The sequence below is a fragment of the Eptatretus burgeri genome, chromosome 8 (assembly GCF_056783735.1).
Source record: "Eptatretus burgeri isolate ZD-2024b chromosome 8, Ebu_testis_v1, whole genome shotgun sequence".
Taxonomy (NCBI): Eukaryota; Metazoa; Chordata; class Myxini; order Myxiniformes; family Myxinidae; genus Eptatretus; species Eptatretus burgeri.
In genome coordinates, this window is record NC_140968.1 from 43,268,448 (window position 1) to 43,288,085 (window position 19,638).

The window sequence follows — 19,638 nt, forward strand, 5'->3', positions numbered from 1 at the left end:
GCCCTTCATGAACGCAACCCGGGTTATTTATATACTTTTTTTTACCTATACACCGCCCTTCATGCACGCAACCCGGGTTATTTATATACTTTTTTACCTATACACCGCCCTTCATGCACGCAACCCGGGTTATTTATATACTTTTTTTTTACCTATACACCGCCCTTCATGAACGCAACCCTGGTTATTTATATACTTTTTTTTACCTATACACCGCCCTTCATGAACGCAACCCGGGTTATTTATATACTTTTTTTTTACCTATACACCGCTCTTCATGCACGCAACCCGGGTTATTTATATACTTTTTTTTACCTATACACCGCCCTTCATGCACGCAACCCGGGTTATTTATAAACTTTTTTTTTACCTATACACCGCTCTTCATGCACGCAACCCGGGTTATTTATATACTTTTTTTTTTTACCTTTTCACCGCCCTTCATGTGTGGTGAATTAACGTGAATCGAGGGACATGACGCGGGATCACATGTTGCCCGGCTCGAGCACAGAAGAGATAAAGCTGAGGTCTCGGCTCGGCACGCGGGGATTTGTCCCTGGGGCATTGCTATTGACATCGGCTGTTCACTTGATGCTCGTTAACTGAAGGTGCTCATTGACTGGTGAGAATGGAGATTGATATCGAACTCCTGCTTTATTGTCTGCAATGATTAACTGCACATGTGTACGTTACTGCTTATGTACTCCATGCTGAACCTGTATTTCCTGGTGTGCCCGTAGAAGAGGCTTCAATCAAATGGAATAAAGCCTAAACTCTGAAGGTTCTTCTCTCGTCCTCATTTCAATTTATTCCATTTGGTTTTCTCGGCTCTCTCAACCAACGATGGACAAGATCTACAAACCAGAGAGGTTCGACGCAGACCCAAACACGACTGACTCAGAAATGAAATGGTCGCATTGGTTCCGTTCCTTCTCACACTATCTGACCATCATCGAGGAAGGAGCTGACAAATTGGCCGCCCTTGTGAATCATGTCTCGCCCAGCGTATTCAGGCTCTTCTCGGAGTGCGACAGTTACGAAGCAGCGATCGACGTGCTGCAGGCGCTCCACGTGAAGCCCAAGAACGAGGTATACATACGACATCTTCTCAACACACGCAGGCAAGCTGCCGGGGAGACAATCGATCAGTTCCTGCAAGCTCTGAATCAGCTGGGAAAAGACTGCAGCTTCCGGGCCGTAAGCGCCGAGGAACACCGAAAGGAAGCGACCCGGGAGGCATTCATCCAAGGACTCAAGTCAGCCCACATACGGCAACGCTTACTAGAGAAAGCGCAACCCACTCTTGACAAGGTAGTCGATCAGGCTCGAGCGATGGATACGGCTCAGCAGCAATCTGAGTCATTTGGGACACCGATGCTGCTAATGAACGCTGCAACGGTGGGAACTCAAGGAACCCCACTGGCACAGACACAGCCAGACACAGGGGATGGAGAAACACCCGAGGAGCCGGATACACAGGCCACGTCAAACTCCTCAGCAACTGCTCCGGTTGGTAAATGCTTCTTTTGTGGGTACAAAAGACACCCCCGTCATAAATGCCCTGCCAGGGATGCCACATGCATGAATTGCGACATGAAAGGGCATTATGCCAGGGTATGTAAATCTACTCTAAGGAGAAATAAACCCACTTCTGCGGCTCTCCACTCGCAAAATAAACTAACTGCAGCCTCCCCGGGGAATCTATCCAAGGCTATCATCAACGTACGAATTAACGGGCATATGGCTGAGGCACTGATTGATACCGGTAGCTCTGAAAGTTTCGTCAACAGCTCGCTAGTGAAGGGCAGGAAATGGAAGATCCACCCGACAGACAATACGGTATGCATGGCCGCCACATCACTACAGTCCCGCGTACGAGGGTACTGCAATGTTGAATTGGACGTAAAAGGGTACACGCATCGGGATGTAAGGGTACTGGTGCTTCGTGATTTGTGCGCAGACGTAATTCTGGGTCATAATGTCCTCAAGCAGCACACGAGCGTCGAAATACCCTTTGGAGGAAGCAAACCTCGTCTGATTTTAAATGCCTTGACTACCGCGGAGGTAACGTCTCCCCAGCTGTTCGCTAACCTGTCGCCGGTCTGCAAACCGATAGCGATCAAATCGCGGCGATATACCACTGCTGACATGAATTTCATCACTTCAGAAACCAAGCGATTACTGGAAGAAGGAATTATAGAACCGAGCGATTCGCCATGGCGCGCACAGGTGTTAGTAACCAGCAGTCAGAACCATAAGAAACGAATGGTTGTCGATTATTCCCAAACGGTCAATCGCTTCACCCAACTCGACGCCTACCCCCTGCCGCGCATAGACGAGATGGTCGAACGCGTGGCGAATTATAAGATATTCAGCACCATCGACTTGCGAAGCGCCTATCACCAAATTCCCATCCGAGAGGAAGACAAACCTTACACCGCATTCCAGGCAGGGAGGCGCCTCTTCCAATTCAGGAGAATTCCATTCGGTGTCACGAATGGAGTAGCTTGCTTCCAACGGGTTATGGACGACATCATCTCAGATGAAAACCTCAAAGACACTTTTGTTTACGTGGACAATGTCACGGTGTGCGGTAAGGATCGGGGGGGAACATGATAGGAATCTGGACAGATTCTTGAGCATTGCTAGAAAATATAATCTGACTCTCAACTACGAGAAATGCGTATTCTCGGCAAGGTCAATTGACCTTCTCGGCTACACAATAGCCGACGGCACGATTAAGCCCGATCCTGAGCGATTGCGCCCACTTCGTGAGCTACCCCCACCTCAGGACCTGCAGACAATGCGCAGGGTGATCGGCATGTTCGCTTACTATGCGAGATGGATTTCGCAATACTCCGAGAAAATACATCCCCTAGTGCATTGCAAAAACTTCCCACCAGATGCCGCTGTTGTAACAGCTTTCCACAACCTCAAAGATGATATCAGTAATTCCGTGGTATTATCGATCGATAGCTCGGTGCCCTTCGTGGTGGAAACAGATGCTTCAGATCACGCGATAGCTGCTACGCTTAATCAGTCTGGGCGACCCGTCGCGTTCTTCTCGAGAACTCTCTCTGGAAGCGAGCAGAGACACTCGGCAATAGAGAAGGAGGCGTACGCCATCGTCGAAGCGCTGCGTAAATGGAGACATTATTTACTGGGAAACCACTTCACGCTCGTCACGGACCAGCGATCCGTTGCATTCATGTTTGATGGGAAAAATAATGGGAAAATTAAGAATGAAAAAATTATGAGATGGCGGATAGACCTAGCTTGCTATAGTTACGACATTGTTTACCGGCCCGGGAGGGAAAACCCTGCTGCAGACACCTTCTCGCGGGTCTACTGCTCGGCGGCAATCAGTCGGGCTTTGCAAGACCTCCATGTGTCTCTGTGCCACCCGGGGGTAACCAGAATGGCATATTTCGTACGCAGACAGAACCTGCCCTATTCTATTGAAGATATTAAACAATCTATTGAAGATATTAAACAAATGAATGCTTCATGCCCTGTTTGTGCTGAACTAAAACCCAGATTCTATGGTGCGGCTTCTGGCAGACTGATCAAGGCCACTTCTCCCTTCGAGAGACTAAACATTGACTTCAAAGGGCCCCTGCCGACCGAGACAGACAACAGATACATATTCACTGTTGATGAGTATTCAAGGTTCCCTTTCACGTTTCCGTGCTCGGATATGACCTCGGGCACTGTCGTGAAATGTCTGTCTGACCTCTTCGCTATGTTTGGGAAACCTTCGTACATACATTCAGACAGAGGGCCGTGTTTCATGTCGGCCGGGCTAAAACAATTCCTATTAGAGCACGGCATCGCAACTAGTCGAACGACGGGTTACAACCCACAGGGTAATGGTCAGGTGGAACGGTATAATGGAGTTATTTGGAAAGCCGTAACTCTGGCGTTGAAATCAAGAGGACTGGGCCCCGAGCGGTGGGAGGTTACCTTTCCCGACGCTCTGAATTCCATACGCTCTTTGCTCTGCACATCCACCAATGCAACTCCTCACGAACGAATGTTTACTCACCAACGACGTTATGTTGACGGCCAATCGGTGCCCAACTGGCTAACCCATCCCGGAACAGTGTTCATGAAACGCCCGGTACGACAAAGCAAGTATGAACCCATGGTGGAAGAGGTCGAACTCATCGATACTAATCCAGAATACGCTCATGTCAGGCTCCCGGATGGCAGGGAGACCACTGTGTCGGTTCGTCATTTGGCTCCCTCAGGCACTCCTCCCGCAGGTACACCACCATCTGGCACACCTCCCTCTGACATCCCCTCCCCAGGTGTTCCCCCCCAGGGACTCCACCCGAGAAGGGTGACGACGGAGCTACCGCGTTCCACCCGGGAGCGATCGGGGAGTCATCTCCGGCACGAGTCGAGGCTCACCAAGAGGATCGGAAGCCTCCCTCAAGTGAAACCGCCATCTACTCCCGGAGAGGCCGACGAATAATACCCCCTCGCCGACTCAATCTGTAAAGGGGATTATCGGCATCCTCGATGCTCATGCTCCTATATGCTCGTTACATAATATATCGATGCTCATTACCATGCTCCTACAACTTCAAGTAGTTTAGATAGTTCGTGTTGCTTGAAATGTATACTCCTGTAGCGCTGAAGTAATCATGGTGCGTTAGCTGGGCCTCTAGTTACATTTTAAAGACGGGGAGAATGTGGTGAATGGAAGGTCGTGACGTGTGATCACATGTTGCCCGGCTCGAGCACAGAAGAGATAAAGCTGAGGTTCGGCTCGGCCGTGGGGATTTGTCCCAGGGGCATTGCCATTGTATGTCGGCGGCTCACTTGGTGCTCATTGAATGGTGAGAATACTGATTGATATATAATACTGATTTATTTTGCGGTGATTAGTTGCGCGTGTGTACCTTACTGCTTATGTACTCCATGCTGCGTCTGTATTTCCTGGTGTGCCCGTAGAAGCGGCTTCAATCAAATGGAACAAAGCCTAAACTCTGAAGGTTCTTCTCTCGTCCTCATTTCACAACCCGGGTTATTTATATACTTTTTTACCTATACACCGCTCTTCATGCACGCAACCCGGGTTATTTATATACATTTTTTAAACCTATACACCGCCCTTCATGCACGGCAACCCGGGTTATTTATATACTTTTTTTTTACCTATACACCGCCCTTCATGCACGGCAACCCGGGTTATTTATATACTTTTTTTTTTTACCTATACACCGCTCTTCATGCACGCAACCCGGGTTATTTATATACATTTTTTAAACCTATACACCGCCCTTCATGCACGCAACCCGGGTTATTTATATACATTTTTAAACCTATACACCGCCCTTCATGCACGCAACCCGGGTTATTTATATACATTTTTAAACCTATACACCGCCCTTCATGCACGCAACCCGGGTTATTTATATACATTTTTAAACCTATACACCGCCCTTCATGCACGCAACCCGGGTTATTTATGTGGTGAATTAACGTGAATCGAGGGACATGACGCGGGATCACATGTTGTGCGTCTCGCGTATAAGGGGATGTCTCTGCGGCACGAGTGATTGTCCCCGGGGCATTGCTATTGACATCGGCTGTCCACTTGATGCTCGTTAACTGAAGGTGCTCATTGACTGGTGAGAATGGAGATTATATCGAACTCCGTGCTTACGCGGATTTAGTCTGCAATGGTTAACTGCACATGTATACGTTACTGCTTATGTACTCCTAGCTGAACCTGTATTTCCTGGTGTGCCCACAGAAGCGGCTCCAATCAAATGGAATAAAGCCTAAACTCTGAAGGTTCATCTCTCGCTCTCATTTCAATTTATTCCATTTGATTTTCTCGGCTCTCTCAACCAAAGATGGACAAGATCTACAAACCAGAGAGGTTCGACGCAGACCCGAACGCGACTGACGCAGAAATGAAATGGTCACATTGGTTCTGCTCCTTCTCACACTATCTGACCATCATCGCGGAGGGAGCTGACAAATTTGCCGCTCTCGTGAATCATGTCTCGCCCGGCGTGTACAGGCTCTTCTCGGGTGCGACACTTACGAAGCAGCGATCGACGTGCTGCAGGCGCTCTACGTGAAGCCCAAGAACGAGGTATACATACGACATCTTCTCAACACACGCAAGCAAGCAGCCGGGAGACAATCGATCAGTTCCTGCAAGCTCTGAATCAGCTGGGAAAAGACTGCAGCTTCCGGGCGGTAAGCGCCGAGGAACACCGAAAGGAAGCCACACGGGAGGCATTCATCCAAGGACTCAGATCAGCCCACATACGGCAACGCTTACTAGAGAAAGCGCAACCCACTCTTGACAAGGTAGTCGATCAGGCTCGAGCGATGGATACGGCTCAGCAGCAATCTGAGTCATTTGGGACACCGATGCTGCTCATGAACGCTGCTACGATGGGAACCCAAGGAACCCCACTGGCACAGACACAGCCAGACATGAGGGATGGAGAAACACCCGAGGAGCCGGATACCCAGACCTCGTCAAACTCCTCAGCAACTGCTCCGGTTGGTAAATGCTTCTTTGTGGGTCCAAAAGGCATCCTGGCCAAAAATGTCCCGCCAGAGATGCCACATGCATGAATTGCGACAAGAAAGGGCATTATGCCAGGGTATGTAAATCTACTCTAAGGAGAAATAAGCCCACTTCTGCGGCTCTCTACTCGCAAAATAAATTGACTGCAGCCTCCCGGGGAATCTATCCAAGGCTATCATCAACGTACGAATTAACGGGCATATGGCTGAGGCACTGATTGATACCGGTAGCTCTGAAAGTTTCGTCAACAGCTCGCTAGTGAAGGGCAGGAAAATGGGTAATCCACCCCGACTGACAATACGGTATGCATGGCCGCCACCTCACTACAATCCCGCGTACGAGGGTACTGCAATGTTGAATTGGACGTAAAAGGGTACACGCATCGGGATGTAAAGGTGCTGGTGCTTCGTGATTTGTGCGCAGACGTAATTCTGGGTCATAATGTCCTCAAGCAGCACACGAGCGTCGAAATACCCTTTGGAGGAAGCAAGCCTCGTCTAATTTTAAATGCGTTGACCACCGCGGAGGTGACGTCCCCCAGCTGTTCGCTAACTTGTCGCCGGTCTGCAAACCGATAGCGATCAAATCGCGGCGATATACCACTGCTGACATGAATTTCATCACTTCGGAAACCAAGCGATTACTGGAGGAGGGAATTATAGAACCGAGCGATTCGCCATGGCGCGCACAGGTGTTAGTAACCAGCAGTCAGAACCATAAGAAACGGATGGTTGTCGATTATTCCCAAACGGTCAATCGCTTCACCCAACTCGACGCCTACCCCCTGCCGCGCATAGATGAGATGGTCGAACGCGTGGCCAATTATAAGGTATTCAGTACCATCGACTTGCGAAGCGCCTATCATCAAATTCCCATCCGAGAGGAAGACAAACCGTACACTGCATTCCAGGCAGGGTGGCGCATCTACCAGTTCAGAAGGATACCATTCGGTGTCACGAATGGAGTAGCTTGCTTCCAACGGGTTATGGACGACATCATCTCAGATGAAAACCTCGAAGACACTTTTGTTTACGTGGATAATGTCACAGTGTGCGGTAGGGATCAGAGGGAACATGATAGGAATCTGGACAGATTCTTGAGCATTGCTGGAAAATATAATCTGACTCTCAACTACGAGAAATGCGTATTCTCGGCAAGGTCAATTGACCTTCTCGGCTACACAATAGCCGACGGCACAATTAAGCCTGATCCTGAGCGATTGCGCCCGCTCCGTGAGCTTCCACCACCTCAGGACTTGCAAACAATGCGCCGGGTGATCGGGATGTTCGCTTACTATGCAAGATGGATTTCGCAATACTCCGAGAAAATACATCCCCTAGTGCATTGCAAAAACTTTCCACCAGATGCCGCTGCTGTAAGAGCTTTCCACAATCTCAAGGATGATATCAGTAAGTCCGTGGTTTTATCGATCGACAGCTCGGTGCCCTTCGTGGTGGAGACCGACGCTTCAGATCACGCCATAGCTGCTACACTTAATCAGTCTGGGCGGCCGGTCGCTTTCTTCTCGAGAACTCTCTCTAGAAGCGAGCAGAGACACTCGGCAATAGAGAAGGAGGCGTACGCCATCGTCGAAGCGCTGCGTAAATGGAGACATTATTTACTGGGAAACCACTTCACGCTCGTTACGGACCAACGATCCGTGGCTTTCATGTTTGATGGGAAAAATAACGGGAAAATTAAGAATGAAAAAATTATGAGATGGCGGATAGACCTAGCTTGCTACAGGTACGACATTGTTTACCGGCCCGGGAAAGAAAACCCTGCTGCAGATACCTTCTCCCGGGTCTACAGTTCGGCAACAATCAGTCAGGCTTTGCAAGACCTCCATGTGTCTCTGTGCCACCCAGGGGTAACCAGGATGGCACATTTCGTACGCAGACAAAATCTTCCCTATTCTGTTGAAGATATTAAACAAATGAATGCTTCATGCCCTGTTTGTGCTGAACTAAAACCCAGATTCTATGGCGCGGCTTCTGGCAGACTGATCAAGGCTACTTCCCTTCGAGAGACTAAACATCGACTTCAAGGGCCCCTACCGACCGAAACAGACAACAGATACATATTCACCGTTGTTGATGAATATTCAAGGTTCCCTTTCGCGTTTCCGTGCTCGGATATGACCTCGGGCACTGTCGTAAAATGTCTCTCTGACCTCTTCGCTATGTTTGGGAGACCTTCGTACATACATTCAGACAGAGGGCCGTGTTTCATGTCGGCCGGGCTAAAACAATTCCTATTAGAGCACGGCATAGCAACTAGTCGAACGACGGGTTACAACCCACAGGGAAACGGGCAGGTGGAACGGTATAATGGAGTAATTTGGAAAGCCGTAACCCTGGCGCTGAAATCGAGAGGACTGGGCCCCGAGCGATGGGAGGTTACTCTTCCTGACGCTCTGAATTCCATACGCTCTTTGCTCTGCACGTCCACAAATGCCACTCCTCACGAACGTATGTTTACTCACCAACGACGTTATGTTGACGGTCAAACGGTGCCCAACTGGCTGACCCACCCCGGTACAGTGTTCATGAAACGCCCGGTACGACAAAGCAAGTATGAACCCCTGGTGGAGGGGGTCGAACTCATTGACACTAATCCAGAGTATGCTCATGTCAGGCTCCCGGATGGCAGGGAGACCACTGTGTCGGCTCGCCATCTGGCTCCCTCAGGTACTCCTCCCGCCGGTACACCACCTTCTGGCACTCCTCCTTCTGACATTTCCCCCCCAGGAACTCCGCCAGGCGACGGGGCTGCCGCGTTCCACCCGAGAGCGATCGAGGAGTCATCCCCGGCACAAATCGAGGCTCACCAAGAGGATCGGGAGTCTCCCTCAAGTGAAACTGCCGTTTACTCCCGGAGAGGTCGACGAATAAGGCCCCCTCGACGACTCAATCTGTAAAGGGGATTATCGGCATTCTCGCTGCTCATGCTCCTATATGCCCATTATATCATATATCGATGCTCATTTCCATGCTCCTACAACTCAAAATAATCACTGCTTGGCATGTATGCTAATTGCTTCTGTAGATCTATTAGTCCGCGTTGCTTGAAATGTATACTCCTATAGTGCTAAAGCAATCATGGTGTGTAAGATGGGCCCCTAGTTACATTTTAAAGGTGGGGAGAATGTGGTGAATTAACGTGAATCGAGGGACATGACGCGGGATCACATGTTGTGCGTCTCGCGTATAAGGGGAGGTCTCTGCGGCACGAGTGATTGTCCCCGGGGCATTGCTATTGACATCGGCTGTCCACTTGATGCTCGTTAACTGAAGGTGCTCATTGACTGGTGAGAATGGAGATTATATCGAACTCCGTGCTTACGCGGATTTAGTCTGCAATGGTTAACTGCACATGTATACGTTTCTGCTTATGTACTCCTAGCTGAACCTGTATTTCCTGGTGTGCCCACAGAAGCGGCTCCAATCAAATGGAATAAAGCCTAAACTCTGAAGGTTCATCTCTCGCTCTCATTTCAATTTATATACATTTTTTAAACCTATACACCGCCCTTCATGCACGCAACCCGGGTTATTTATATACATTTTTAAACCTATACACCGCCCTTCATGCACGCAACCCGGGTTATTTATATACATTTTTTAAACCTATACACCGCCCTTCATGCACGGCAACCCGGGTTATTTATATACTTTTTTTTTACCTATACACCGCTCTTCATGCACGCAACCCGGGTTATTTATATACTTTTTTAAACCTATACACCGCCCAAATTAGGGTATGCATCAGAAGAACATGTTGCATGCTTGGAACAAGACGGGTACTCCGCTAGTTTGTACAACTTGTTCAGGGTGCCAGCCATAACTCACCTACTCTTGGTGAACGACAACGTGGGGTCTTGAATGTCCACCAACTTACGCGAACGGACGGGATATTCAGCTTAACGTACACTTTGTGGTGCGAACGTCAATTCGGGATCTTTTAAGTTCATAAAGAAAGACTGCTTGCTCCGACATGCATCGCCTCCTGCTTGCACTGTTTACACTCAAGACTCGAATGAACGGATCCAGTTCAAACGGGACCAGTTCAACAACACCCGAACGATTTTCTCTGCGACGTTCGGCGGAAGTGGGCGGGGCTAAATCGGCATACGTATCTCGTGGCATTGTCGATGAGGAAGAGGAACCAGTTGGATTAGGACAAGACGCTTCCACAGTGGTTGGCAGGGCTCCATAGCAACCCAGCAGCCAATGGGAAGCGGCGACATTGCGAGGTGCGTGGTGGATGCTGCAAGCCTGGAATGACAGTCCCCGGTGTTTCTGAGTTGCGATCGAGGAAACAGGTGAGAAACGACACGAAACCAAATGGGAATGACGAATGAAAAGGTTGTTTTTCTTTTTGTCCTTCGAGCTTTTCCACACGGCTCCATCGACGCGAACCGTGTATTTAATATTTTGTTGAGAGGAACGATCTGGCGGACAGAGCGATGTGTTTACTCAGAGTCAGGGGGATGTTTGTGTTTGGCAACTTTTGCATTTAAAATTGGTTTGTCCGATTGGACGGGCAATGTTAACACTCGAGTCGATGAATTTCGTGACGTCACGAGTACAGTGAGTCGGTTGGCTTTGTGGGGGGTGGGATGCTTGGGGTGAGAACTCTTCTTCCTCTTTTCTCTGTCTTTCCCAAAAGCACAGTCAACGTTGTCAAAGCAGCAATCCAGCACGGATTGATTCCATCGGGTGGTTTGCCAGTGGCGGGGTAAGGACCTGTCATTAAATTTGTTCAGGGTGCCGGCGATAACTCCACCTACTCTTCGAGAAGGACGTTGTGGGCTCTTTAACGTCCACCAACTCATGTCGATGGTCGTCGGACACCCAGTCGTCCATCCGAGGGACGGCACGATTGTGTGCTTTGACCCTGACCAAATTCGAACTTCCCCTTCCCCTCCCTTCCCCTTCCTCTCCCCCTGCCCTTCCCCTTCCTCTTCCTCTCCCCTTCCCCTCCCCTCCCTTTCCCCTGCCCTTCCTCTCCCCCCTCCTGTTGAGTTAATACCAGGTGGGGTTAACTCGGCTTGTCATCCTTCTGAGGTTGGCAAAATGAGTACCAGCTTGCTCTGATGACTGAGTCATTCGAGTGTCCTGCGTCAGAGTGGCGACCGGTCCAGGATTGTACCCAATAGCCAAGGAGACTGCTTCGGCAGCACCGACGCTCTGTACAGAGTATGGTCCCGATGGGGAATGGGGTTGGACAGGTTGAGTATGTGACGAGGACCAACTAATTTGGAGATGACAATTTTATTTTTATTTTTCTAAGTGATTCATAACCATGGAGAATTGGGATCAAAAATGATGTGTTGCATGATATTTCAAAAAGTTGTGAATGGATTATGACAAAACTTGGTTGATGAGTTAGTTCGGTGACTAGAACAAGCCGATTCAATTTTGGTTCAGGTCCGGATTCGGATCCAGCCTATCGATGCGATACAAAAGGTAAACTACTCAGCCTGGTGGAGGAGAGATAAAGAGTGGCGTTCTCGTTCTTCAAAAAAAAAATAAAACCAGGCACAACAAATCCCGCCCATTGAAGGCATAAAGTTATTTTGGGGATAAAATTTAAATTTGATACATCCTTAACCTGAATGTTGATTATAAGGAATATTTTAGTCTTAGTTTGAAGTCAATTAAACCATTTTTGACGTTATGACCATAAAAATGATTTTGACCTTTCAAGGCCATGTCAGGTCAAAGGTCATGATGTCAAATGAAAGCCAATGAAGGACTTGATATATGTCTTCCATAGTAAACACGCGTATTCCTAACCTTTTTTGATTTATAATGGAAAATATGTAATTTTGACCGATGACATCATAATGCTTCGATGTGATAACTGTTGTTTAAATCACGGGTACTTGAAACTTGTAAATTATGTTAGTCTAGAGCTGGCCGCGTATGTCTGTAGAGTGTAGATATGGCCTGTAGAATTGATATTTATTATCCATCTACCCACACCTATCAAACGTGTGTTATAATATATCAAATTAACATAATTTACAAGCTTCAAGTACCCATGGTTTAAATATCATGTTTTAGTTTTAATGGAAAATTTGTAATTTTGACCGATGACCATGACCCCCAAAACTAAGGACCCTACCGATCTTCACAAATATGCATTTTCACTATAGGAATGGGTAGGATTATAAGTGACAAATAGAATAAGGTTCACTATAAGCTTAGTTTGAAGTAAATCAGATCATTTTTGACGAAGTTATGAGCGAAAAACGATTTTGATCTTTTCGTGACCTTGACTTTTTATCCAATTGGACCCAAAAGTTAATGGGGTCGTCCAAGGTTCATTGCCCACCTGTGGATTAAATTTGATAGTGTTTGCTAAAGCCGTTTTGCCATAAAGTTGCTAACAGACAGACAAACAAACAAAAAAAACCAATGTCACCCGCAGGGTGACCCGTATCTTGCGAAAAGGTGACCACGTGTGACTTCTTTAAGGTCACACTGAGGTGAACAGAGATGCTATCCACCAGGAGCGACTCCTTGAGGAATATCTGCCTATGAGAGATTCTGATGAGAATCGTTCTACAGAGTAACCATGAAAAATATGCGTTTGCCTCATAACGTCACCAAATGACGTCATAATGTCTCAAGCTTGACGTATCTAGAAAGCACTCATCGAGGTGTTCAATTTGAGGTATTACACGATATGGTACCTAAGATTTCAGAATTTGACCTTGGGGTCAAATATGTTTGACCTTTGGTGCTAACCATGAAGGTCAAGGCCAATCGCCACCAAAAATTAATCAGCTGAGTGCCAGACCATGAACTATATTCCCATGAAGTTTGAAGACGATCCAATCAAAATTACTTAAAAAATAAGGGTTTCGTCGACTCCCCTGATTTGCGCCAAAGTGACCTTGACCTTTGACCTTGACCTTCAAAATTTTGTGACCTCTATAGGCCTCTGATATGCGAAGTTACAAAAATTTCCAATGATAAATGTGCTCTGCAGAATTTTTTTTACGTGATTACAGACAAACACACAAAGAAAAGAAAAAAAAATAAAAAAAAATAAAAACATACAAGCTGACAAACATATCTTGCAAAAACTTCGTTTTGGCAAGATAAAAAACATACAAGCTGACTAACATATCTTGCAAAAACTTCGTTTTGGCAAGATAATAAAATAAAATTAAAAAACATACAAGCTGACTAACATATCTTGCAAAAACTTCGTTTTTTCAAGATAACAAACTGGACGATTACAATATCCCGCTCCCTCCCTCTGGGGGGGGGGGGGATAATAAAAAATAAAAACCCTGGGGGTATATTGTAATCAGCTCTGTCTATCACACCAACTCCTTCTAAACGGTTGTGTAAAAATTCACCAAACGAGGTAGTTATGATCACCATATGGCAAGAAGGTACAAGGAGAGTAGTGTCATTTTAGCCCCAACCCCCGGGGTCGGATCAAAAGGTCAAATACCAAAAAAAAATGACAACTTATACAGGCACATTTTTAATATATATATATATATATATATATATATATATATATATATATATATATATATATATATATATATATATATATATATATATATTGGATTTGACCCCAAGCTCATGCACAGGTTCACTTGGGGTCACTGGTCAAAATGGAAAAATATTTTCAACTCAAAATTTGATCTTGGGTCATCATTCCTAGTGTAACTTTTTGCCATCTTTCAACTTTGCTTTAGGTGGGACGCGTGGGGATTTGTGATGGCGTGCCATCGACTTCACTCTAGTTCGGCGGACAGAGGTTATGTTTTCACCCTTGGCTATCTGAATATTTGTGTGCAGCATATCTCAAAAACTGGTGGACTTATTTGGACAAAACTTGAACAGGTTGGGTGTGTGACGAGGACGAATCGATTCGATTTTTGGTGAAGATCCGAATCCGGGTGGATGTATGCGCTCTACCGAGTGCCCTTCTTGTTCTGCAATGTTTTTGGGGCCACGTAGTTTTCCCATTATTGATTGGATTCTTGTAGAGTTCTATCCTATTTGTTTTTTTGAAGTGCTGTTGTGCTGAAATGCACACATGATAAAAGGGATAAAGCATGAACTCACTGAAAAGGTCCAAAGACTTGGTACCGAGTGCTTCGTAGTGGGCATTGCACACTTTCTTTTCTTTGCATTGGAGCTTTGTAGATGAAAGCTGACTACTATTCAAATTGATCCTTCTGGGGATCATACCATGGTTGCACTGTGATTCCTGTTGCAAAAAAGTGGTTGTTCATTTCTCTCCAATATTGTGATTTATGAAGTGTGTTTTTTGTCTGTTATTATTATTATTTTTTGCCTTTTCAAAATGAAGTTGTGTCGGCCTGTTTTGCAGTGTCTCGTGGCCAATCACAGGCCAGATGGAGAGTTTGAGAAGAAATGCACTTGCCATGGATGGGAGAGTGGTGGAAGAATGGCTGTCTGAATTCAAGGTTGTGTTGTGGTGAATCGCTTGTGAACTGAAGTGCTTCCCTTTGTCTTGCATTTTCAGTCCAATTATTCGTGGATTGAAAATGGGAGGGGTGTGTCATTTTTTTAACCAATTTTTACCAGGTGGTCCAAAAAAGTTGAAAAAATAGAATGTTGCTCCACAAGCTTAAAATTATTCTAATATGATCCAATAACGTGCATACATTTTTTTTAGCTTGACCGGAAGTGATTTAGAGGTCGCTCCATATGACGACTTTTAGTCTCATGACTTGAATAAATTAGGGTATGGTCAGGTACAATTACGGGTACTTCTGGATGTCCGAGGTGGAAATGGAGTGCATTTTCGAACTCTATGGGGTCGATTTACTCTAAGAAATGACTGCACCGACATTGAATTCACTACCATTTCGAAAATATGACCTCAAACAAGATTTATCATTACTGGAGTTGAGTAACTAATCCTACTCATTTCGATATTTTCTAATGCATAATTAATTTGTTGTCTAAACATTTCTTAGAGTAAATCGACCCCAGTGAGTTCGAAAATGTAGTCCATTTTCACCTAGGAAGTTCAGAAGTGTACGGATTCGCATCTCGCCATACCCTAATTTAATATAATATGGAATAGGCAAAGCCTAGAAGCGAACGTAGAATTCTTCTTACATTCGCTTCTGACTTTACATAAAACTTGTTCACAACTGTATACTTGCCAACTATACCATGGTACGTGTGAGCGCCGCACAGCTGATGATTTTGACGCAATTTCCTGTTACTTCGTCCTGGATTCGGGATCAGTGATCAAATAATGTAAATCACGATTAAAAATTTTTTTTGATGATGCGGGAGATATCTTTATTAAAATTAACTTTGGGGAAAAAATAATTGAATAAATAAACGATCAATTCTGGTCAAGAACAAAAGAAATTAAAAGTTCCGGAAAGAGTTTCAAAATCACTCCCGGTTATGTTAAATACTAAATAAACACTTTCTGTCATGAAAAAAATCACTTTCGGAAGGATAAAATTAACTTTGGGAGAAAATAATTGAATAAATAAATAAACACTTCCGGTCATGATCTCCCGGCATGCATCATTCCCCATGACAAAAACCGGAAACAAAAAAAAACCAGAAACAAAACAAAAACGGAAGCAAAATGGTCATAGCCAACAACACGGATTCACAATTGCCAGGGTATTGTGTTGTTTTGTTGTTTCCTATTCTCTCATGTGCATGCGTTAAGTAATATTCACAAGATAGAAATAAAACCCAATCGTGTTTATACACCGCACAGCGTTTAACAACAACCGGAAGCAAAACGTCTTAGCTAACGACACAGATTCCAAATAGCCAGGGCTATTGTGTTGTTGTTGTTGTTGTTGTTGTTGTTTCCTATTCTCTCACGTGCACGCGTTACGTATGAAGCTCACTGTGTTCGCTAATAATAACTAAATAAATAACTAACATATTTTTCGTGAATCATTGAATCTAAAACACTGGATGTTGGGCCGGCTAGAAATAAGTTCAGGTGGGAGTGGAGACAGCAATAGAGGCGGAGATGATAGTGGTATTTGGTAAATGAGACAAAATATTCTAATAGTTCGGAATTCCATTGATTGAAAAATTAGGGTATGGTGAGATGCGAATCCGTACACTTTTGAACTTCCTAGGTGAAAATGGACTGCATTTTCGAACTCAGTGGGGTCGATTTACTCTAAGAAATGTTTAGACAGACAACAAATTAATTATAGATTAGAAAATATCTAAATGAGTAGGATTAGTTACTCAACTCCAGTAATGATAAATCTTGCTTTAGGTCATATTTTCGAAATGGTAGTGAATTCAATGTCGGTGCAGTCTTTTCTTAGAGTAAATCGACCCCATAGAGTTCGAAAATGCACTCCATTTACACCTCAGACATCCAGAAGTACCCGTAATCGTATCTGACCATACCCTAATTTAACCAACTCGTGAAACTAAAAGTCGTCATATGGAGCGATCTAAATCACCTCCGATCAACTTAAAAATTTTTATGCGCGTTATTGAATCGTAGTGGAATAATTTAAGGCTTGTGGAGACATCTGAATTTTTTTATTTTTTAACATCCGCCATCGAAGATGGATGGAGGTTACTGTTTTCACCCCTTTCTGTTTGTTATCTTGCCAAAACGAAGTTTTTGCAAGATATGTTAGTCAGCTTGTATGTTTTATTTTATTTATTTATTTATTTTTTGTCTGTAATCACGTATCGATCACTCTGCAGAGCACAGTTATCATTGGAATTTTTTGTAACTTCGCATATCAGAATCCTATAGAGGTCCCTTTCAGCGCATAAAGATTTCAAGGTCAAAGGTCAAGGTCACTTTGTCGCAAATCAGGGAGTCGACGAAACCCTTATTTTTTTAGTAATTTTGATCGGATCGTCTTCAAAGTTCATGGTCTGGCGCTCAGCTGATTATTTTTTGGTGGCGATCGGCCTTGACATTCATGGTTAGCGCTGGAGGTCAAAAGTTTTTGACCCCAAGGTCAAATTTTGAAATCTTAGCTACCATATCGAGTAATACCTCATATGAAAGCGCTTGATAAGTGCTTTCCAGTTCTGTCAAAAGTTTGACGCTATGACGTCATTTGATGACGTCATGACGAAAAAACGGATTTTTCATGAAAATTTTATTTCCTCAGTTCTCATCAAAATCTCTTGATATTTCATGTACAACGGTCCTGGAGAGATACCATTAACCGTACGAAAATATAAAGGTCAAGGTCGATGAAACACTTATTTTTTGAGTAACTTTAATCGAATAAATAAGTCACTCATGTTCACATTTTAGCAAGATACTGGTCACCCTGGGGGTGACATTGGTTTTATTTGTTTGTTTGTTTGTTTGTGAACAGTATTACGGAAAAACTCCTCGACGGATTTCGACGAAACTTGGTGGGGGGGGGGTAAGGTCTGGTCCAAGGATCATGCCATTAGATTTTGGACTTGGTCCAAAATCCAATATGGCCGCTATGGCGGCCAATTTGAAAAAATATTTGAATTTTTTTTTTTTTTGCATTTATACATGTTTTAAGTGATTTCCAACCCCCCCCCAAAAAAAATATGGTTAGAGAAAAAAATTTTGCAAATTTTTTTTCAACAAAATTTCGATTTTTTTTTTTTGCATTTCTACATGTTATAAGTGATATCCAACAAAAAAAACATGCCAAAATTATAATTGCGGCTGATTTTGGAACTTCAGGTGGATATACCCACGTTAAATCAATTGCTGTCTCAAGGAATCTAGTTATGACGAATGAATTGAGAATGTAAAAGTTAAAAGTAAAAGGGAAAGTTGCAAACTATAACTCTGTGAGCACTGTTGACGTCAAATTGAATGAATAGGATATCAGGTAAACTTGAGTGACTGAGCAGTATTGGCGGCGGAGGTTTTGCACTCTACCGAGTGCTCCCCTTCTAGTTTTTGCTGTTTTTGGACCACCCTAAAGGCCCAGTCACACCTTGACGTTTTAGCCAGCTTATGCCGATTTTTGGAAAATTCATCTGAGACGCTGGTACACGTCGCATACGTTATGGGTAAGTTTTGATAACATTGAGAGCACGCTGAAAAACACTGCCATACGTCGTTGTACGCTGGCTTTAAACGTTGTACTTTTTGGTTGTCCTCAAATTTTCCATGCTTGAAATTTTAAGACTTATGCCAGCGTATGACTCGCACGTTCCGCATAACGCTGGCCATAAGTTGTAGGCACGTCACGCGATCGTTGACACACGTCGACACACGTTATTGTAAGTTACTCACTCATAAGTCGAAACACGTCGAGGTAATGTTTAGCGTTCCCGAAACTTATTTCTAACCTATGAGTAAAGTGTTGCACTCACGTTACGCGATCGGTGACACGTCGACACACGTTACTTGTAAGGTGCTCATAAGTCGAAACACATCAAAGTAATGGTTAGCGTCAGTGCTCCAGACTCCCTGGTTTTATTTTTATTTTTTTTATTTTTTCTTCCTTCCTTCGGTATGATGGTGATTTTTACACTTCGATTTCTAGTGCGGTTATAATATAATATAATTAATAGGCTGCCGCTCAACGATTTAAATCATAACCGCACTGTACACTGAACACCGTCATATCGAAGAAAAAAAAAACTGGGAGTCTGGAACACTGACGCTAACCATTACCTTGACGTGTTTCGACTTATGAGTACCTTTCAAGTAACGTGTGTCGACGTGTGTCAACGATCGCATATCATGCATACAACTTATTCCCATCACATGCAGAGCGTGTGTCATACGGCAAGTACGTCGTAAAATTTTCAACATGTTTAAAATTATAAGAAGTACTCCATTTAATACGACGTTTGATAGCGTACTTTAGCGTTCTATTCATGCATACCAAACTTACCCATACCGTATTCGACGTGCGCCAGCGTTTTAGACACATTTTGCAGAGGTCGGCATACGCTGGCAAGATCGCCAAGGTGTGACTGCGATGTTGACACTTCCATTTCTGCGGCGGTTGTGATTTGAATCATTGTGCGGCAGCCTTTTCATAACCTGCGCCACGTCATCGTCGGCGATGCGTGCAGCGCGCTATGCCTAAGTTAGACTAT

General features: G+C 44.8%; 2 protein-coding genes across 21 annotated transcripts in view; one reads left to right on the plus strand and one right to left on the minus strand.

The window, feature by feature from the left end:
• The window catches only part of LOC147021613 (cyclin-dependent kinase 14-like), a 369,402-nt gene extending 358,743 nt beyond the window's left edge, over window positions 1-10,659 (minus strand). For all 16 annotated transcript variants that reach the window (XR_015060867.1, XM_085891773.1, XM_085891759.1 and 13 more), the window contains exon 1: window positions 10,411-10,659. The gene's annotated coding sequence lies outside the window, so the exon portion shown is untranslated. The remainder of the gene's footprint in view (window positions 1-10,410) is intronic.
• A 25-nt stretch (window positions 10,660-10,684) lies between these two features.
• LOC147021617 (hyccin-like) overlaps window positions 10,685-19,638 on the plus strand; it is a 59,558-nt gene continuing 50,604 nt past the window's right edge. For 3 of the 5 annotated variants that reach the window (XM_085891751.1, XM_085891753.1, XM_085891754.1), the window contains exons 1-2: window positions 11,093-11,151; window positions 14,930-15,026. In XM_085891751.1, the coding sequence (XP_085747877.1) occupies window positions 11,108-11,151; window positions 14,930-15,026 (141 nt within the window). In that variant the 5' untranslated portion in view covers window positions 11,093-11,107. Of the gene's footprint in view, window positions 10,884-11,092; window positions 11,152-14,929; window positions 15,027-19,638 lie in introns of those variants that run through there. The other 2 variants (XM_085891755.1, XM_085891752.1) reach the window with 2 other exon arrangements.